Below are 23,640 nucleotides of genomic sequence, written 5' to 3' on the forward strand. Positions count from 1 at the left end.
ATGATTACGAAGATCTATTACTCAGGGAAAGATTTTCAAAAACTAGATCTATATCTGGAACACACAAAATACACACCTTGATTCCAACAGATCTACATCAATTTAAAATTAAATGTATTCCAATTCAATAGAAAGTACTTTAGAGTAGTTATTATTTAATGATGAAAGTATTATTATTGAAGAAATATCAAGATACCTAACGCATCCTTACTATTCTAATTGGTGGTTAGCTTTGTTTTAGTGAAAAATCAAAAGCAGGAAGAAATATATATAAAGTTTTTATATCCCGACCTTCTAATTCCTTTACATTTCCAAGTATAGACGACACTCTTTACTTCCCCAAATATCATATCTTAACATTAGTTTCACTGTTAAATGCTACTGGCCGCAGTTATACATTTTCGTCACAAGAAAGTAAATGCTTTACCAAAAAATTAGAATCCTTTGAAAGTGAGTTTAAATTTAAAGTATATCAATTTTTTTAATATTTAGGGCGCCATATATAAAATACACAAGATTCTAATTCATATATTCAAACTCGAAACTTAATTGAACAAATTTTATTAATATTTATTAAATATATGTTATATGGGAAAAAATTTTTATAATAAATTATAAAGTAATAAATTGAATTTCTTTTATCGATAGACAATTTCTATAATTGAATTATTGTTATTTTCACTTACAAGATGAATAATCCTTTAAATTATATCTAATAGTTCAAAAAAAACCATAAAAACTGATTAATATATAATTTTATACAAAGACGCCCCCTTTCGGGAAAATATTTATACACTTTTCTAAACATTTTTATCGGTTTTGAGAATGAAGATGGCAGCGTCCCAGATTAATTTTTTTTTATAAATATAAAGGAAGAGTTTAATAATGTCTACTAAATTTTTAAAAAAAATTGAAGGTCGTATTATTTCCGAAAAATCGTTTTTAGTCCTTATATATTAAATAAAATAACCGGAAATAGGAAAAAAAATAAAAAAAATTATTTATCTAAAATTAGAATCTTTGTATGTAATTTTGATATTAACTTTGTTATTTACAATTATGTAGTTTTTAAGATATGCTTAATTGGATGAAGGCAGATAATGGTAAAAATACGTCATTTTTGCCACTTTGAACCCTAATATCTTCAAAAATATATGTTAGGAGGCTAAAATTTTGGCTATTTCTTAGTTATATTGACCTTTCTTTGCTTACCAAATTTTAAAAAATCGAAGGGGGTCGGCCAAATCGTGGTTGATTTGTCATGGATGACCCAAAATCAAGTTTATAAAAAATGATGTTTCTGCTATTTTAAATTTTATAAGTCTCAATTTTAAGGACCATGAACCAGGTTCAGATATTTCATAGAACCAGAATATAAGCCCTATTTTTAGATAGTGCATACACAGCCCTGGTTATAAATGTATATTTGGCGCAAGATAGTAAATTTTTAATGAGACATAGAATATCTCAATATTTGAAATCCAATTTTATACTATCCTTGGCTTCTATCTTATGCATGATTTACAATTTTTAACCAGGTATTGTAATATTGGCACAGTTTCTGTAGCACTTGGATAGGTGTGATAATGCTATACACCAAATTACATTAAAAAAGAAGAGGGCACATTATTTTATAAATTAGGAAGTACATTTTAAAAAGTTGATAATCAGTAGGCTGTGCAGTAAATGTGTATATCTTAAAATTGGCAGCTAATTTAATGCATAAACATCTTGGAATATCAATATAATAATTTTATTTTAAGGAGGCATAAGAATTGACCAATCTGGAATTTGTTCTGGATCAAATTGGTAAAATTTTTTTAAAAAAGGTCCAATAAAATACTCATTTAATCTGTCAATGCTGATTTTTTTATTACTTATTTTGAGGCAATTATGAGATATGCACATTTATAAACATATTATTATTGGCAAAAATATAAGTATAGCCCTAATTTTAATTGCTTTAAAAAAATATTAATGTATATCTTTATTGTGAAAATTAGTAGTCAATTTTATGAAATCAATTCTAATAAACTGAAATTAGTGCATATATGCAACAATATAAATTTTTCATTCATTAAATTTTTTAGGATTGTATTAAAAATAATGATGAATATGTAATATGCTTATACATAAGTTCGTTTTAACTTAATTCTATAAATTGATGAAATACATTTTATTTGTTATTTTAAATAAAATGGTGTATAATAAGAGTATAAATATAAAATTTAAATGGAATTAAGCAATTAGAATACAACATCCACCAACTTCTTTAATTTTATTTTCAGCTTTATGGCTGAAATATTTAGCTTTAACAATTACTGGCTGTTTAGGGAGTCTTCCTTTTCCGAGTACTTTGAAATAACCCTAAAATTTATATATATTTAAGTTTATTGTTAATTTTTATACTGATTTAACACAATCTATAACTGGAGCTTTGTCTGTCACCTTTTCATAGTTAACTCTAGTTTGCTCAGATACTAATGACCATATTTTATCTAAATTGATTGTAGGACAATAATATCTATTTTTAATTTTATGAAAATGCCTCATTCCAACTTTTCCAAAATAACCAGGATGACTAGAATTTGATTTAAATTAAAGAATATATCACATATTATACTATTTATCAAAGTTTATTCTATGATGATGCATTCCTCCTGCATTTCCTCTTCCGCCAGGGTGTTTTCTATGTTTTCCTATATATTTTTTTATAATAAACATAAAGAAATTTAAACTTTACCTATTCTACCATGACCATGACTTACATGCCCTCTTAAGTTACGTGTTTTCTTCTTTTTTTTATGTTGTAAATTCTAAGATACATATATTAATTAGCCTATTATGATGATAACAACCTTAAACTGCGACATGTGTTAAATCTTTAATACGGAAAACAAGTCTACTTTGGGGGAAAAATTGTAAATATTAGGCAGATATTAAATATAAAAATAATTTTATGAATGACAATCGAGTATTATAATAAGCCAGATATTATTTTATTATAAATTACATACGATTCATAGGTGGGTCAAAAAATAATTAAATGTTTCAAAAATATTTTTTTTTAGCTAATAAATATCCCCCCACACCACAATCTTTAATTTTTTGAGAGTGGTAGGGGGTAAGTGACTTTAAGGGTAGGATAATTAAATTTTTAACTAAAATAGGGCAAAATATATTGCTCTAAAAATTTAAAAGTATTATTTTGATAATATTGATTGATATTAGTATAATTTTTTTAAAAAATGATAAAACACTAAAATATTAAAACAACTATATAAAAATATATAAAATTACTAAATAAAAATCTATGAAATTATGCCATAAATAAAAATATATATTAAAAGTATCGAAGGCTCTAAAAAGAACTTAATTTAATAAAGAAAATGTATCTAAAAAACAAGTATAATTGTGTTTAAAAATTTCTAATTGAAGTTTTTGTTTAAGAAATAAGGATTCGCGATATTCGTTTGTTATTCTAAAAAATCTTCATGATAATTTTTAAATATATGTAGACTGTAAAAAATTGCCATTAGTTGAACTTGAAATGACTATTGGCTAATAAATAAAATTATTTAATTTTGAATATTTATTAATTTTTTTATTTTCCCCACAAGTAAGAAGGTTTGTATTAATTGATGAAGGAGAGCTCTAAAAATTAATACTTTTGTAGTAATACCAACACTATTTATAAACAATACGACTACTAATTTCAATTTATTTCAAACATCAAATTTTTATTTTTTAATTTTTGAATATTCTATTCCATTTTTATATATAATATCTATAAATAATATTTTATTACATTTCCTTTAATCATTTTAAAGTTAGATTTCTTCAATAAACCTCCATGTAGGTTTACGGTTTCTTGACGAACAACGTAATGTGGTATTTGTGTTTGTATTTGCTTCATTCATTGGCACAACCATTTCTGTAACTTCCAGAGAACTTTCATGATTTGGGATAACTAAACGATTTCTTAACTGATCTGCATGCTTTCGTAAGTTTTCCCGGAAGATTCAACAATATAAGAATAAAGTCCTATTCTTTCTTTAATTACTCCCTCTCTCCAACCATTGGTATTTTCATTATTTAACCATATAGGTTGTGAGATTTTAAATTCTCTTTCCTTTGAATGTAAATCATGATGAAGGCTTTGTCTATCATTGGCCCTTACTATTTCGTGTTCGGCATTTGGTCGGATCCAATCCAGACTTGTTTTCAATTGCCTCCAAAACATAATTTTAGCAGGAAATCTCCCTGTGGAACTATGCTCTCCCAATCGGTAGGTTGTTAAAACCTGTGTCATAGCTTCTTCGGGATCGCGAATTGAATCTCTCGTCACATAATATAATACCGACCTTTCAAAGTTCGTACTGTACGTTCAGCTAATCCATTAGTTTTTGGATGATAGGGTGCCGAAAGTATATGACGTATGTTATTTAAATCACAATACCTACGTTCTCTAGAAAAGAAATGTGGTCCTTTGTCTGACACAATGTACTTGGGTTATCCAAGCCTAGCAAACCATTTATTTAGTCGTTTTATCATAGCATCAGCAGAGGTATTCTGCATTAGATCAACTTCTAACCATGGTCTATTTTTCTGGCATCCAGAACATATGCCACCAATAATACAATCTAAAAATAGATTTCATTATATTTTCCCCAGGATGTCCCCGGTGAACATTCCTAACACTGCATTTCTTAATTTATTAGGAATAACCAATCTCCCATTCCAATCTATAATATCACGATTGACAGAAAGCTCTTCCCGTCGATTATAAAAATTAACTATTTCTTTATTTTTATGACGATCAAAGTTTCGCCAACTTTGCTGAATATGTATTGCTACTTTTTTTAATATTAAATCTTGCTTTGACTCTTTTCGTAGAATATTTTCTGACAATTGCATATCATCCAAATTAATACTTCGAATATCCAAAGCATGTTTAGAATCTTGATTCTCTTCCGAAATTTCTTGGTGTTTATTAATCAAATCTTGAATTCTAGAATCTAGTGTTATGCAACATTTTTCTTTTTCAATACTGTTGACCAAATTGCGTACTTTTTAATCATAACCTGACGAGGTATTTCTAAATTGAATGCTATAATCCATGGTAATCCGAAAAGAGGCACCGCAGTTGTATTCATTATTACCACTGATAGGGTCCTTGTCTATGATCCAATCCTAACATTGACTTGGGTCTCGCCCTTAACGTCTAACGGATGATCACCATATGCAGTCAATGGACTGGTTGGCCTAATTTTTGGTCGCCCAATACTTGTCCATATATCAATTCCTATCAATGACGCTTGTGCACCAGTGTCAAAATCAAATTAAACATCTAACCCATTTATCTCTGCAGTTAGTTTTTGCTCGATTCTCTCGATTTTGTTGAATCTTCCAAATATTATGAATAGAATCACTTGATGACACTCGTATATAATTTAAAATCTTTGATTTACAGCAAACTGTAAAATGACCGATTTTTTTACATTTATTACATGCCGCATTTGTAGCTGGACATCTCACTTCTCGGTTATGAATAAAACCACATTTATAACATATAAGTTTATTATAATCTTTATCTTTATCATTATTATATATGTATTTATTATTCTCTTTATCAAATGTATTATTATACTTGACTTTATCATAGCTTTTATCAAATGTAGTCGTCGTTTTAATTGGATGTTTATAATTATTATCATTATCATTTATTTTGTTATTATCATTTATCTTATTAACAACAGGCATATTTTTATTTGCCATTTCTTTATCTGCTCACTCAGAAACTAATGCCAGATCAAGAATAAATTGAAAAGTCAGTACATTATTATCTCGATCAAGACCTTCGGATAAGATCTCTTTCCAATCCCGGTATTTCCATGCCAACCATAAACTGATCACGTAAACGCTCGTCAATATCATAAGATAATGACAACGCTTGCCAATTGTTCTAATTTTATCTGCAAATTCAGTTATGGCTTCAGTTGTTCTCCGTAATCTAACGAAATCAAATCTAGAAGCAAAAGCTGTTGACGTCGGTTTAAATTGTTTAAAACATATTGATTTAATTTCCTTAAAAGATAAAGTTTCGATCGAATCAGGATAACAAAAACGGTCCACCAACTCAATATTCTCATTGCCAAAAAATGTTAAAAATATATCTTTATATTGACATTCAGGTGGGCTTACGTTTTTTAACCGAAAACTGGCTCCCATTGAGTAAAGTATCTATGGGTTGAAGTAACGAACTCGAATTTATCAAATTTAATCGTAGATAAATCCGCTATTTTTTTTTAAATTACCATTTATATTTTCTCCATTTAAGGAATTATTATCTCCATTTAAGGAATTATTATCTCCATTTAAGGAATTATTTTCTCCATTTATCGTCGCCATTTGTAGTAATACCAACTACTATTTATAAACAATACGACTACTAATTTATATTTCAATTTATTTCAAACATCAAATTTTTATTTTTTAATTTTCGAATATTCTATTCTAATTTTATATATAATATCTATAAATAATATTTTATTAATTTATTACAACTTTTATTATGGATATTATAATGCAAATAATTATTATTTGATATTTAATATAAAAAATTTAATATTGGACAATAAGTTGTTATTTTTTTTAATAAAAATCCATACTGTACACTTGCAGTTATTTCTTTTAAAGGAGGAATGTACAGAATATTTTAGAAAATAAAATATTTTAATCATGCGGTAGTTATCAAAGTTTAGGCATTTCATTCATAATCTACTTTTAAATTAATCGTCATGAAACACATTTAATTTGATTTCCAGCTTGTGAAAAAATATAACTGTTTATATAAGCATAATTTAAATTTTCCAAAACTTTTATTTTGATTAAATGTTTGTTTTACTATATTTATCGATAAAAAAATAATCATTGGTGTTGATTTTCCTTTTTCGATAATCAATGTCTTCATTACAAAATTCTTTAGCGAAATGAAGTTTTTAATAAATTTACTGCAAATCATATACAATGATTAGACATAAAATTATTATTTTTAAAGAATGAGGTTCAATATTATTTGAAAAAAATAACAAAATAATTAATTTTCAATTCATTTATCATAAATATTGTGCATTTTTCTACTTTATTTTAATGGCGCCTATTTATCAAAGTTATAATTACATACTGTTTATATGATTTTCTTTTATTTATTAAAATATAAACAATATCATATTTGATTCACCTTATGTTTAATTTCTAGTTTAATACAAAAGTATTAGCTTATTTTCTTTTATTTTTTTTTCAGAATGTTTATTTTTTCAAGGAGTAAATCATTTTATTTTTAAGGTAGTATATATATCTAGCATAAAAAGAATGTTAATTTTATTTGGGAATTTTTTAAGAAAAATTACAAGGAATCCTCTATTATATGGGCGTAGTGAAATGTTTTAGAAAATGTATTCAACACTCATTTTATGAAATTGTTTTCATTTTTCACATATTATTATCTTGAGTTAAAAGAATTTAAAATATGTTTTCTATAGCACATAAATTCTATTATGTAACATAACAAAAAAAATTGGGAAATATCTGATGACATTAAATTTCCTTAATTTTAAACTTTTAAAATTTAATTCTAGAGCTAGATTAAGATTATAACCATAATAATAATGTGTAAGCCTGGTGATTTTGCTCCTACTTGCTAAATTTTGAGGCTTACACACTATTATTTTGGCTAAAATTTTAATCAATCGTTTTTTAAAATCAACCCAAATTGGGCATTTAACAACGATCTAATCAGTTCGACGATCATTGCTGCTACCTTGACTCAATTGAAACACCAGCCTTTAAGGAGATAAAGTGAATATGTCTTAAAATATTTAAACCGACTTCGACAACTTTTGCGTCTAGATTTGACTTTGTTAGACTTTAAGATCTAACAGAAACTATAATTCAATTGCAGAATAAATTAGAATAATTGACAAGTGTTCCCAATATCTTAATGATATTGACGAGCGTTTACGTAATTTATGATTGGCAAGGAAATACCAGGATTGGAAAAATATTTTAGAGCTCTATGTCCCGATGGTGTTGATATAAATAATAATATATTGACTTTCCAATTTAATCTTGATCTGGCAATCGTTTCTGAACGGGCAGAAGGAATGGCAAATAAAAATATTCAGGTTAAGATAATAATAATAATAAAAATAGAAATGATAATAATAATAATTATAAACATTCATTTTAAAGAATATGTAAAATTACGGCTATAATAAAGCCAAATATATTAATACGTTTGATAAAGGATACAATAATGCCAATTTCAATTCTTGATAATAAACTTAAATTTTGTAACTATGGGTTTATTCATAACCAAAATGAGTCATTTACACTTTGTTTCAAATCGAAGAATTTAAATTATATAACAGTGTCATCGATGATTCTATTCATAATATTAAGAAAATGCAACAAAATCGACAGAATTGGGCAAAACTAACATGGGTTAGATGTTGAATTTTATTTTAGCACTGGTGCATAGGTGAAACGATATAGTCTAATCCATGGTAGTTTTCTAAATAGTATAATTAATAAAATGTTGCACATCTTAGAAAAAATTTAATATAAATCTTTTCTGCTTAATCTTTTCTGCTTAGATTTGAGGATGATTGCCATCTAGAACTTGGTAGGTTTTACAAAGCATTACCGGTCATAAGGTAGCGGTCCCCTGCCTTATAAGTGAGCTCCTATCCTATTTTTACAAATGTGAGAACATATGTAGAACATTAAATAAAGTATATTACATCTTATTATCTTTAAACACACTTAAGAATTAAAACAACATTCAATAAGATATATATTAAATGGAATCAATTACAATAATAAAATATAAGAAATTTTGCTAACACATGAGTTTTAATGTTTGCATTTTAATATAAATATGGAATATCTAGCCCTATATATTTTCTATATTTAAATTAAAACTGATAGTCATAATAAATAATTTTTTTTATTAGTATATAAAATTTTTTACAATAATTTATTTATATAAATTTAAATATATTATCAAATTTTAAATTTTTTTATAATATTTATCAGTTCCTATTAGATTATCAAATCTACAATATTTTCATAATATTCATCAGTTTCTATTAGATTATAAATGTTTTGGTTTTACATTATTTAAAAAAATGGTACTATTATTGTTTAGCATTATAGTCCTTACAAATTGAAGAAAGCTTATTTAATTATGTGCAAATTGACAAACGTTTTCTTGCACTAAGGTAAAATAGCTGTACCTTTTACATTTAAAGCTATTTTTAGTTTATTTGAATTCAATAATCATGAAAGATCATTTTTTTTAAAACCTTTATTAATATAAAATATCTAGCAAAAATTTATGGAAATTTTTATATATTATTTAAAATATCTAACCCTTTCCAAAATTAGCATCCTACTGTGCTTAAAATATAATTATTTGTGCCTAGCTAAAGTAAAATTGTATTATTTAAATTCATCTTTATACAGGTGATTTTTTGTGGCATTAAAATTTGAACATATAGGATATTGATTTCTAGACAAACTATACTTTTTAAAAGTACTATATCACTACTTTTACGCATTCATTTGAGTAAATCCCATATGTTTAAAATAGGATTGAAATCTTAAGAATAACAGATGGAGATATAGATTTAGCACATGACAAGTGTTTCAATTATTATAATTTTTTATATTCACATTTTTACATGCATTTTTTTTTTGAATTCTTCAATACTGTATTCATTCTTCCAAATAAACAATAAAAATATTAAAATATAATTTAAAAATAATCCGTTATTGGCATTATTATAGTCATATAATTTTTTATTTTTTTAAAAAAATGGATCTAATACTCAGCTAACGAAATTATATTTTCTATTTTATAAGGCTCAATCCAATATTACAATTTGTCACTTTTCTTTTCTGAAGGTGATCAATTATAATAATTAACATTATCTGATTAAAATATCACAAAAACACTTTCATATTTGAAATAAACTTAAAGCTATATTTATTGTTAAACGACATTCGAGCCGATTTTTAAAAACAGCGAACTTAAAAGATTGCTTATGACTCGAGATTTTGCTAATCGATGTTCAAACCTTAGCTCGATCTATAAAATAATGAATTAGTCGTTTTTAAAAAATTGTTTCAAATCTAATCTGTCACGACACTAGAGAGAAGACGAGAAAATCTTATAGAAAAGAATTAAGAGTGATTTTTATTGTATTGATCAATATGCTGAAGTATCTAGCTACCAGATTAGGGTGACATTAGCTTAATATGAATTTAAAAAGTATCTACTGAAAATGTCAACTAATTTTAATTTATTTAAATATAACTTAATATATATTACAATTAATGGAATATAATATAAGCCATACAAATATTTATACTCGCACGAATAGATATTAAATTGTTAAAATATTCTTTTTAATTTTTTAAAAAAAGTCCCACATAAGTACCAATTGCACAGCCCGAGCATTCGTAAAAAAATCGGCCCTGCCCGCCTTGGATAATTTTGAAATAAATTTCGGCCCGCCACTGGTTTTAAATTTTCAGGCCCTATCCGTTTTTTAAGGGCCCACCTTTTATAATAAATATACCTATTCAGCTTTTGGTTCGTTGTTTTTTTTACCAAATACGAAATCATTAACTTTTAAAACTATATTCTTTTTTAAAAGAGGATAAATGAAGATTATTTTCATGTAATACCAAAAAAGATAATGAAATAATTAGGTGTAAATATAAAATTTATATTTCACCTAAAAATAATTATAATTAGTTGAATAATTTGTAAAATATTTTACCTATATTTAACACGATAAGTATTTTCTAACGATCGATAATGGTTTTGAAATGTAAATATGAGAAGTGAATGAATGTGATATATTATTCTGATACAATTTTTAAATATATTTATTCATTTTTAATCATATTGTAGTAGCGATTTAAAAAATTGGCCAGGCCCGAGTATTTAAAAAAAAATTTTTAGGCCCGGTCCTGATTTTTAAAAAAAAAAGCAGATCTCTTATATTTACAAATCGTAATATTAGAGATCAGCGCAACTTAGCCTGAACTAACATTTGAAGATTTTTTAAAATGGTTTCTGACCTGTAATATTTTAGCTTTGTCCAAAAAATTTTCTACACATTTAGCTCGGCCAAGGTTGTCAGATGTAGTGTTGTTAAACGGCTCGTTTTGAACCGATTTTTAAAATGGCTAGCTCAATATTTTGACCATAAAATGCCAAAGTCTCGAATTTCTCTAATAAATATGTAGACTTTTGTACCATTTATGAATAAAATCTTCAGGCTTGCGTAATATTATTCTGGATTAAATATTGAGTTAGCCATATTTAAAAATCGTCTCAAATCAAGCCGTTTAACAGTCAGATATCACGATTTCGGCCTAAATTTTGAACTCACTCCTCACCCTTATATTGCGCACAAATTGAACGTTTCAACGCAGGGTTTCAGAACGCAAATCAAAAAATGTAAACGTAAATGAACCGTTAATATATTTTTTTTAAATGTGAAACGTCTAAATTTAAAACAAAAAAAAATGTCCAATTTAAACGATTGCATTTAAGATGCATTATTAGCTTTTTGAAACGCTGCATTAGGATATGTCTCCCACCCTTTAGGGTTAGGGGTACTCTTAGTTCTCCTAAGAGTAGAGACAGCTGTCTTAGTAAATTTATTATATTAAAGTTAGTTTAAAAAATACAAACTTTGGGGGTTTGAGATAATATTACTTTTATCTTCCTTTAAATTTTGATAAAAACCTTTGTACAGCATCTTTGAGTTACATACTCAACTTATTAATTATTATAATATTTAATCTTATTTAAAATCTATAACTTAAATAATAAGTGTACTTGCTTGTTTTTAGCGGAGTATAGTAAACAACTACAATATAATATAGTCTTATACTCAAGTTTACAGCTTGAGTTGCTAAGTTTATTTTATTTTGATGAAACTAAATTATATTTATTAGTAATAGTGTATAAGAATTTCTATCAAATTAAGATCCAAATTCTTAATTAAAATCACTATTTAATTTAATTAACTAGTAAAATAAACGAGAGTTAAAATTGATAAAATAAATTCTATTTTACGTTTAAAATAAATTCTATTTTACGTTTAAAATAAATTCTATTTTACGTTTAAAATAAATTCTATTTTACGTTTAAAATAAATTCTATTTTACTTTTAAAATAGATTCTATTTTACTTTTAAATAAATTCTATTTTACGTTTAAAATAAATTCTATTTTACGTTTAAAATAATTCTATTTTACGTTTAAAATAAATTCTATTTTACTTTTAAAATAGATTCTATTTTACTTTTAAATAAATTCTATTTTACGTTTAAAATAAATTCTATTTTACGTTTTAAATAAATTCTATTTTACTTTTAAAATAGATTCTATTTTACTTTTAAATAAGATTCTATTTTACGTTTAAAATAAATTCTATTTTACGTTTAAAATAAATTCTATTTTACGTTTAAAATAAATTCTATTTTACGTTTAAAATAAATTCTATTTTACGTTTAAAATAAATTCTATTTTACGTTTAAAATAGATTCTATTTTACTTTTAAATAAGATTCTATTTTATGTTTAATATAAATTCTATTTTACATTTAAAATAAATTCTATTTTACATTTAAAATAAATTCTATTTTACGTTTAAAATAATAAGGTAAGCTAAAATTAAAGCTTATGGGTTCTATGATTGTAAAATCCCTTATAAATTTTAAAAGTTATATTACGGATGATATGGTTAGGAAGTATTTTGTGGATGTTTAGAACTTCCTCCTTTATTTATTTTTAACAGGGATTAGCATTAAATTTAGTTCTATTTTTACGTTTTATTATTTTGGGAGAGGGGTGGAATCCTTTGTTGGTTTATAATTGTACTATTTGGTACAAAAAACTGCCAGCCACTTATTTTGGATCTTGAGACAATCCAATTATGATTTTTCTCGTGTTAAGAGCCCTATTCTGATCTTTGGCACCGATTTTTATAAGAAGTTTTTTGTTAATTATAGTGTATTCTTCTATTGGGATATCAGTGTGGGTATTGCTATGATTGAGAAAAGGAATTTATTATTTTTTATTATTTAGTGGAATGTATATCTCCCAAATTTTTAGAGTAAAAAATTTAAAAATGATAGTTTTAAATAGTTAATGCAAAAGCTAATTACCTATTAATGTATAAAGTAATAGGGGGTTAGTCTAATAATATTTTTATTATTTTCTGTGTCAGGATTCCCCCATCCAACATTTTTTTGATGAAGTTGGTGGGGGTTATTAATCTTATTAATAATCAAGCGATAATATTAATAGTACTTTTATTACTTTCGGGTGGGGTACTATTAGTATTATCGCATGATTATAGTTTGATCCGTCTATTTAATGTTAAATTTAATACCTAAAATTTTTTACAAAAAGGTAAAGGGGGTATATGATAGAAAAATTAGAGTGACACTTTTAATTCTATCTTATTTTATATTAGCGTTATACTAGTAAATTTATTATATATAGGCTAAAGGATTTTAGGTTAAAGTTTAAACCGTAGGTCTTCAAAACCTATAATAATTTATTTAAAAGTTAAATCTTATTTATTAATTAAACATTTTGGGTAAAAATTCTTAGCTGCTTCAAAGCTATGCTTTAAGTAATATAAGCTATATCTAAAGATTCATTACAGTAAATTCCAAGATATTGTCAGTAAAAGTAGTACGACAATAGAAATCCCTATTTCCCAACCTCACAGGATTTCTATCTGCAATATTTGTCGAGGATTTTAGGATGGAAAATCCTATGAGGTTGGGAAATAGGGATTTCAGGATTTCTACTGCAATATTTTTCGAGAGAGACATCCTGAAACCCTCTACAAATATTGCAGATAATCCTGAAATCATAGGTGCTAAAAGAATAAAATAGTTAGATATAGGATTTCATATAAATATTTCTCAAACTATAACAATTCTTCCTACCCCTAAAAGTATTATAGGAATTGATAAGCTTCATGTGTAATGAGATTTCATAAATTTCGAAAGAGGTCTACTTTCTTTGAAATTTATAGACTTTAAAATGCGAAAGGAGTATCCAACTGTTAAAAATACGGATAGAAAAATTAGGGCTCATATAAAAAAATGATTATTATAGTAGGATCTGCTAGATTCTATTAATGAGTGTTCTTTAGAAAAAAACCCCGTAGAGCATGGGAAAGCTATTAGTGATCAGGAATAAAAAAGAGGATTGTTAGAATTGATAGGGTTTATCCGGGTTTCTTGTGAGTTGTTATTAGAGTAGAAAACTCTTCCTGCTCTTATAAATAAATTACTTTTAAAGATGGCATGGGATATTAAATGGGTTAAACATAAATAAAAAAGTTTATTTACAGCAAGAATTAGTAAAAGTCTTATTTGATTTATAGTTCTAAGAGCGATGATTTTTTTAATATCCCTTTCCTTTCAGGCTGAGAATGAACTAATGAAGAGGCTGGCTGCTAGCAGCCATATGGCTGCTCTTACGCCTATATTTATTAGTTCATTTCAGAACCTGCAATGTCAGGATTACTCCTGCACATACTAGGGTTCTGGAATGAACTAATGAAGAGATTGGGGTAGGAGCAGCCATCAGCCCTTCACGGCAATTGATCAGATTTAATAAAAGCTGCTAGTAGTGTTGTGTTAAATGTTAAAATAAGAATAGGGTTTTGGGCAGTAGAATTAATGTTAGAGATTATGTCAATATTATTAGGACTCAAGAAAAATATAGATAAAATAATTATTACATCACCAATTCGGTTAATTCTTAGGGTTATAGTGGCTTTTATTATAGAAGAATGATTTTTGTAGAATATTATTAAAAGAAAAGAGGTGAGGCCTAAACCATCCCATCCTAGGATAAGGATAACTATTCTTGGGGTGATAACTATAAAAATTATAGAGATAATAAATAGATTAAATATTAGGTAATAAAAAAAGTTTATTTATATCCTCTAGCATATAATAAAATCTATATACTGGTACATTTAATGAAATTAGTGTAATAATAAAAATAAAGGATACAGAGAGGGTCGAATAAAAAATCAAATTCAAATCTTATATTTTTAAACATGATTAAATTATAAGATAATTTTGTTAATAGTCTAATTTGTGCGCACTATTACTTTTTTTGAGAAAATTAATTTGAAAATCACTTTTTTTTTCTCACACTTTATCTAGTTTTCATAATAAAATCGTAATATTTGTTATTTTTTATATAATCCTAATGACATTAAAAAACTATCCAACTTTTGAAAAATTATTATTAAATCAAAAAAATATACAGATTGGACATTCTCTTTTAAGAATATCATTTTTATTCTTATTACGAAGAAAAATTATCTGAAAAAAGATCAAACGAATGATAGGAATGGATACATGTCTCAACAATAATTTTCCACTTATAGAGACAATGTACAATTTTATATTCTTTATTCCACACTCATATACATAATCCTAGATAATATTCAGTTAATGAATACAGCCTGCAGATTTATCTTCATAATTATTCACTCAAAGAAATTTAAGCTTATCTTCATAGCATATATGAAGAATATCTTTTACACTTTTAAACGATAAACCAAGGCAAAGGCTGGGCAAGAGTAAAATGATATATGGAGGCGAAGTCCTACCCCTCCGAACTATTATATTAAAAACTCACACTATAATGAAAAATATCTGGCAAATATGTGTTCGATCCATATTTTTCTGGTTATGCAGATTCTGAATAATATATATTATCTATTAAGAAAATTTTTTGGTTCAACTAAGTCCTACCATGTACCCTACGAATTCAATTTCCAAAATTTTATTTTGATTTTAGGCCCAGCGAGAAATTTATTAGAAAAATATAAATTAACTACATTTTTTAAGGTAATTTTATGACTATATAAAGTTATAATAATTTATATCTAAAAGAAATATATACTAACTATCTATAAAATTTATCAGAAATAAAACAATATTTTTAAAAAAATCCAAAACTATATAAGTTAAGTCAGTAGGCTGTGTCCTGATTCGACTTAATTTTGATACTTAATTAAACAGATTTTGAACTAGGACACCTTATTTTAGGTTGTTTTAAGTATTTAGTGGCATCGTTATTTTTTCTCGTTTTTTCCTTTACTCTCAAAGCTAGCCAGCTGAACAACCTGCTGTTTAGTGATAAGTCGAACCAAGATACGGTTGTAGGACTTAATGAATCATATATAGCAATACAGATGTTGGCAAATTTTGATAAACATTCTTTTCCTTAAGTAAAAAAACCTTCTTTTGGTTCACCTCAATTATTATAAGGTTAAATATAAGTAATAATCACTTATTATAACCACTTTATTATAAAGTTAAATATAATAAAAAACCACTGATTACACTGTTTTCTAATCTTCGAAAAATTATAATTATCATTTTTTTTAAAGAAGCCTGGCCCGAATTTCTAATTTTTTTTAAGACAATCACGACTTGCAGCGCTTTACTTCTACGGCCTAAAAATAATGTTTAAAAGGGAAATAACAACTAATTTTATTTTGGCTTACAAAATAAAATATATTGTAATTATAGCCGCCTTAATTATATAAATTTACTATTTATAATTATTATTGTTATGAACATACAAAACTTTTATTTTTTAAAGGAAATTGTTATAAATTATTTGGCCTAAATTTATATTCATAAAAAAATATATTTTTTAAAAAATAAATAAAATCACTTTTCATAATTGCTTTGTTATATTTTATTCAATTTCAAAAGGTAATTTAATAGTCTTTATATTAATTTAAATTTATAACACCATAATTATAACCACTTTTTCATACTTACCTATGTTCTCATCGCGATTGTGGGACTAGGATGGGATGAACAAAGCTATTTTTTTTTATTCATAGTTTATAATATTATAGTATCAGGTTTTAATCGTTTTTTAGAGGTAAATGTTGCTGATATTTTTAATAATATACCTTTGGATTATATTTTTTAAAAAAATATAAATTTTTCCTACTTATATATAATAGAAAATTTCGATAGATATACACATTTTCCTTATTCTGTTTCCTTTATATGGTAGACGCCATTTTTTTATATTATTAATTTTAAAGTAGCGTCCAAAAATTGGGAAATTTTTTTCCAAACCTTTAATAAAAATCATTCATTCTACACCGTGTATTTTTTTCTTAAGAAAGCCGATAATGGAAGGCAAAAAATCCATTCTTTGTTGTTTTAATTATATTATAAAATTTAACATAACATAAAAACTTATGTTATAAAATGGAATATAAATATTACTTTTTTTGCAATTATTCTCATACGGAATTCCCGCAATTATTATTTTGCGATTACAAAAAAAAAATATATTTCTGAACTTAAAGCTAAATAAACATTTCTAAAATATTCCTCTTTTCATCCATTTTTAATAGGCAGACGATTCTTTACTTCTTATAAATTAATTAAAAATTATAATCCTTTATAAACGGAATCGTTGTATGTTAAATTCTTAAACCTTCAATTTTCTAGAAATTTTTTAGTCTAAACTAAAAAAAAGGTTTGTCGCATTAATAATTTTGTACAAGTTGTTCTGCCCGGCTCATAATATTATTTACGATGAAAAACGACATAAATTTGTCTTAATTTCTAAGCTCAGTATTTTAAAAAAAACTTAAGCTCAAACAGCGAAAAATATTCTTCACAAGTTATCCCAGAACTGGGCCAGACCACGCCCTCTCTGAACTATTTTTTTTAAATCACAATTTTCAGTGTGCTAATTAGATATCTTAGAAAGGAAAAATTGATTTTTTTAGAGATTCGAAATCTTAATGGAATTTAAAAGAATTTGCTTATATGATCCAGTCGGCTTTTAAAATCAAAATAAATTTTGTCATCCGCGGATTCAGACCTTTTCATGCACTGCGTTAGTTTAGAAGTGTTATTTAGTGTATTCTCGTAATCCCGTCCAGTCTGCGATTATCGGCGGAAAGCCGTCTGTTAAGTGGGACAGGGAAAAAATTTAAATAACAACCATCAAGTCATTTAACCTACAATAATTTTTTTCATTAATTTAAAAAAAAAATATTGGCTAATCAAATAAATCGGAACACATTTTCTAAAAGTTTGATAAAAAATTTTCTTTTTTTTTGGTCTCGGAGTTAGTTTTTATTGATCAGTCAAAATAATGTAGGTATTATTTTGCAAAGCCTTGTGTCAATAATATTAGGCATGAATGTTTGCTTAAATTATTAATCACCTGATTTCTCAGCTAGTTAATTGGCTAGTAGGATTAAAAAGAAATATTTTACATTCTAGTCTGTTAAAAAATGTCCCCAACCCATGTTTTTTAATATTAGATAGACCCGATTTTAGAAATACCGGTTTTCGGCCGATATCGTTAAACTGGCAGATTCGATCCGATATTTAAAAATTATTTATTTATGATGGATATATTATTTTTTTTTAAAAATGGTATGATTATTTGTTTTTTTTAAGATTCAAATATCTTAATAAGCTTTATGACGCATATTTATTTTTATTGATATTTTTTTTTGATTTGTTATATTCTCATATACACATTTTATCCATAATTTTATTATTAAAAATTTATCGGTAAAATTGAATCAGTCTAAAAAACCGTATATTTGTAATTTTGCTGCAGATCTGGAATTTTGGTAAAGACCTACTTGAAAGGGTGTTAAAATAATTGACTACCACTACAACGTTCAATTTTAAAATTGATATTATTTATAAATTAATTATTATAACTTAGGCAGAATTAAATGGTTTTCTTGCCAATTTTTGAAAAATTGTCCTAAGAATATCTATTATTATTTTTAACATATTTCTTTTATTTCAACACCAACTTTGTCCTTGAAAATTTTTTCATTGTAATTAAACTACAATGTATATCAGATAGAAATTATATTATTTCCTTGTCTGGCAAACGACTCAATATTGTACGATTTCTAATTTTAATTTTGACTAATTTAATTTATAATCAATTATATAATCTTTATGAGATGCCCGAATTAGACAATGGAAATTTTTTAGCGTATTTTTCTGCCCGGATTAAAATATATTTGTACGATTTGTCCGACTCGGCTAATAATTTTTTTATATGAAAGAAAACGAAATAAATTTGTCTAATCAACTTTAAAAACATTTTCAAAACTTCGACCCGACCCGGTAAAATATTTTGCCCAATTTATCGGGCCTTGAGACGGCACCGACCTCTAATCCCAATTATACAATTTAAAGATAGTTTTTTAAAAATAATATTTAGAACATTTGTTAACATGATTTCATATGCATGGTTCTTTATTTTCATTGCTAACAACTTAAAAACAAGATACTCAATAGAAATAGGTAATTTTTGGATCAATTGACTGAAAGTTTGACTATCTCAAAATAATTTTAAACATTAATGTCTGAATGGAATCAAAAAAATATATTGTGTTGGGTTTGATCATTTGACATGATTTCATATTATTGATTAAATATTGGTATATATATGGTAATGGCATATTTTTTTTATTTGCAGAATACATTTTATATTAAAAATTACCATTAAATGATCAATGGTGCAGAAACTATCATAATTTTTTCTGTTTTTTTTAAAAATATAATTACGGAACACCATGTCGGTAAATAGTCTCATACTAAAATGACACTTAAAATTATAATAAAAGGGATCTACATATAAGCCAATGCCTGTTGGGCTAGTGGGGTTGATAAATTAGATATAGGTGAAGACCTGATTTGGGTAAGTTTTTTCTCAATTTTTCAAATTCGTTTTAAGGTATATTTATCACATCTGCTTAATTTTTATAAAGCAAAAGCGCATATAAGGAATAGGCTTAGCTTCAAAATAAAAAAAAAATTGCATATAGGGATATTTTTAGCATGTGAATAATTACCGACATCTCCCGGTCCTTAAAAATAGACTTAAAAGAAAAGGAATTTTAAAAAAATCTCCTTTTTATTCACTAGAAAAACATGAACATTTAATGGGCTAAAATAAGATGTGAAACGATTTATTCCGAGCTCTATAAATATTTTTAAAGCCATTTAATCCTTATTTCAAGCAGCTATTATAAGACATTTTTATTTATAAACTTCCAATATAATTTTTAAAATTTTTGAAAAATTCCACAAATTTGGATTTAAAAATTTCATTTTTGAATCTCCGATAAATTAAAGCAATGATGACAAATGTTTTACTAATATTAATACCAATATCATAACCATACATGGTCTTGTATAGGTGATGGCTGCAAATGGTACCTCTGCAAATCTCGGTGATATGATCCACTAAAAATTGTAACAAGATTTTGCAGAATGAGCAAATAACATTTATAGTTTTTATGCTAAATGGCTAAAATATCTCTTGGAGATCGTGAGACACTATCACTACTTCTCTTGCCAATGTATTAGCAACTATCATAAAAATACTTGAACGTGACTATCTTATAAATGATGTACTTCTTCCTGCCCTTTATTTTAGATACCAAATTTTAATATCAGAAGATGAACTTTTGTCAAAACGACATTTAATAAATTTATGGACGAGAATGCAAAATCGAGAATATTAATATTACAGTTGATTAGTGTTTGATAGTAAAAATTCTGAGATTACTGATCAACGAAATGATGAAGAAAAGATGGAACTTAATTAACATGTTTCTTAGGCTAGATAAATTACAATATAATAATCTATGTTTGCCCTCTATTTGATATATCAGGGTATAAATCTAAACCAGGATATATACTTAAATATTGGAAGGAATAAAGAAAACCCAGCCTAAAATCGTTAAATTTTCTCAAGTACACATAAGTTAGCACGGAAAGCTTTTTCTTCATTAAATTTATCTTATCACCATATAGATCTATTGAAGATTTTTTCTTAAAAAAAATTTTGAGCATGCTCAGAAGATTTTTTGCTCAAATTTTTTTTATGTTTTTTGTAAAAAATCTTCTATGATTTTCTCTTTAATGTTTATTTAGATTTTTAAAAAAATTCCCAGATGTTTTTTATGAAACAAAATGATAGATTTTTTTTACAAAATCATAGATTATTTTACAAAATCATTTTTTTAATTTGCTCAAAAATATTCCTTAAGCATTCTCAAATTTTTTTATCTTTGAATTGTGAGCAAAAGTTAAACCCTGGTAATTAAAACTAATTAAACTTAAATTTTTTAAACCGAGTTCCTAACCTGTTTTTACCAAAACTGAACCGAACTCTTTTCAAAATCACAACATAATCCCGAACCCGGCAAATTTTAAAAAAATGTTTCAATCTGCTCATAAGATTTTATCATTTCTAGGTAAATGTTCATCAAAAATTGTGTTAGTGAATTACTATTATTTAGTGTTGTTAAAAGGCTTATTTTGAGCCGATTTTTTAAAACGTCTAACTCAATGTTTTAGCCAGAAAAATTATGCCTAAGCCTCGAGATTTCGTTAATATATGTCTAGACCTTTGTTCCTTCTATGAGCAAAATCTTCAGGTTTGCGTAATATTTTTCTATTTGGAATATTGAGTAGCCGTTTTTAAAAATCGGCTTAAAACGAGCCGTTTAACAACACTACTATTATTATATGAAATATAATTAAAAACATTAATATTATAAAAATTAATCAATTTTATTACATACAGGGTATTTACCATCATGGTATTACACATACATAGAATCTCATAATTGCTTTAAACAAGGGGAAAACAAGGAAGAAAGGTATTTATTTAAATATTCTGCAAATTATAATATATTATATTCTTAATTTAAAAAAAAAATTATATGCAGGAAGAAAAGTCAAATTCCGATCTTCTATAATAAGACTGTAAAGAAAAAAAATTGATGTTTTACCTTTCAAAAAGTTATTTTCGCATTATTATCATCGCCACGATTGCCAGTTATTCCATAGTGGGGGTCTTATTTTTTTATGCATTCGGTCAAAGATTTTATGAAACTCACCCTACCCAAACAACTGGTACACGACGCCTATTACACCCTTCACATGTTGATTTGAAAATCGACATTTCCAATTGGTTAAATAAAAAAACGTCGGAAATCCACCGACGTAGACCTTTTAAAAGTGATACCAACAAAATCAACAGATCAGAATATTCTGATGTTAATTTTAATGAACCTCACATCAGTAGTTTTCAGTATATAGATTCAGATACTTATTTTTTTTCAGCTTTCTGGGATGATAGATATTCCAAGAAAACTTCAGGGAAGAATCATTATATCAGACTTTTTATATTAAAACGGTGGTCACGGCAAAATAGTTTTAACAATCGCCCGCGCGATTTTGCGCGCCGTTTTTATGGGAGCGACGATAAGGATTTTAACATCGATTCATACACGTGCACATTTAACCAAAATCAATACCGTAATAAAACCAATACTTTCAACTCCTCTGGAGTGCTTTACGAAACTTGTGAAAATCACGACATGCAATGGGGAACCTTTTATGTGTCATGTCAGACGCCGGCCAGTTATACCATGCATCTCTTGAATACCTTTGCGACTAAACCATTTTCCTCAATAATCATTACATTTTCGCATAACAATCACTCACGTATGGTTCCTGTTAAACTTCCAGAGGAATGGCTTAATTTTAATAAGTCCCTTCGATCAAGAGTAACAAATGCAGGGATATGTGTGCCTCCTTTATATGGAAACTTTTCATCTGATGCCATCATTACTTTCGTGGAACTATCCAAGATCATTGGTGCCCACAAACTCTTCTTCTACTTAACTACAGATGATGATGCAGCTTATCCCTACTTAAAAATCTTGAGACATTATGAACTTTTAGGACAAGTTACCATAACCCCATGGTTCTTACCATTAGATCATGCATCCAAACAAGTGTGGAATTATGGTCAAAGTTTAAGCATTGCTGATTGCCTATACCGGAACATGTACAAATATGACCTGCTTGCTTTCAATGATGTGGACGAGTTTATTGTGCCCCGAAAACACAAGAATTGGCAGACCATGATAAATGATGCCTCCAGTAATTGGCCTGCTAATGTTTCTGGCTTGAGAGTTAAAGGAGCATTTTTTGAAGCTAATACCAAAAGACAACCTATTTCTTTCAACGGACATTCTGTATTTGATATAACCAAACGAACTACCATGCTTAGCAGTGTTAGAACTAAATGTTTAGTCAAACCCAAATTAATATTTGAACAAGGTATACATCACATCAGTAAACAGACCTATGAGGAAATTCCTCCTGATAATGCAGATCCTGATTTGTTGATATTGCATCATTATCGACCATGCAACAGGGGTTATGATATGAATTGTGAGGATTATATTTTTGATAATAATCTGAAGCGTTATGAAAAAGAATTTTATAAAAGAAAAATTATAATATAATACTAAGTCTCAAACGAATCTCACATATAAACTCTCAAGAGCATTTATTTATTCATTCCTAGTCATAATTACTAGAAACAACATTTAAGCATTGTGATTGTATAAAACCAAAGGTATCTTCTTTTTATTTATATTATTAGACATGAATTGTAATTTATAATT

At 26.4% G+C, this 23,640-nt stretch overlaps 2 protein-coding genes across 4 annotated transcripts; one reads left to right on the top strand and one right to left on the bottom strand.

Moving 5' to 3' along the window:
• Positions 1–2,116: 2,116 nt before the first annotated feature.
• LOC135929313 (large ribosomal subunit protein uL15-like) lies at positions 2,117–2,944 on the bottom strand. Its single transcript, XM_065465841.1, has 5 exons — positions 2,859–2,944; positions 2,744–2,816; positions 2,624–2,699; positions 2,410–2,581; positions 2,117–2,367 (listed from the first exon to the last, which is right to left on the bottom strand). The coding sequence occupies exons 1-5, from the start codon at positions 2,871–2,873 to the stop codon at positions 2,239–2,241; spliced, it is 465 nt and encodes a 154-aa protein (XP_065321913.1). The 5' UTR covers positions 2,874–2,944; the 3' UTR covers positions 2,117–2,238.
• A 5,784-nt stretch (positions 2,945–8,728) lies between these two features.
• Positions 8,729–23,604, top strand: LOC135930082 (beta-1,4-galactosyltransferase galt-1-like). 3 transcript variants are annotated; one of them, XM_065466870.1, is made up of 4 exons: positions 8,729–8,795; positions 21,744–21,819; positions 21,889–22,243; positions 22,286–23,604. In XM_065466870.1, exons 3-4 carry the CDS (start codon positions 21,943–21,945, stop codon positions 23,476–23,478), a joined length of 1,494 nt encoding a protein of 497 aa, XP_065322942.1. In that variant the 5' UTR covers positions 8,729–8,795; positions 21,744–21,819; positions 21,889–21,942; the 3' UTR covers positions 23,479–23,604. The 3 variants fall into 3 exon arrangements, with proteins under 3 accessions (XP_065322942.1, XP_065322940.1, XP_065322941.1); XM_065466868.1 differs by having other exon boundaries at positions 21,889–23,603; XM_065466869.1 differs by lacking the exon at positions 8,729–8,795 and adding an exon at positions 16,813–16,852 and having other exon boundaries at positions 21,889–23,603.
• The last annotated feature ends 36 nt before the right edge of the window (positions 23,605–23,640 follow it).

Source organism: Gordionus sp. m RMFG-2023, chromosome 5 (genome assembly GCF_954871325.1).
Source record: "Gordionus sp. m RMFG-2023 chromosome 5, tfGorSpeb1-WG-v2, whole genome shotgun sequence".
Taxonomy (NCBI): domain Eukaryota; kingdom Metazoa; phylum Nematomorpha; class Gordioida; order Chordodea; family Parachordodidae; genus Gordionus; species Gordionus sp. m RMFG-2023.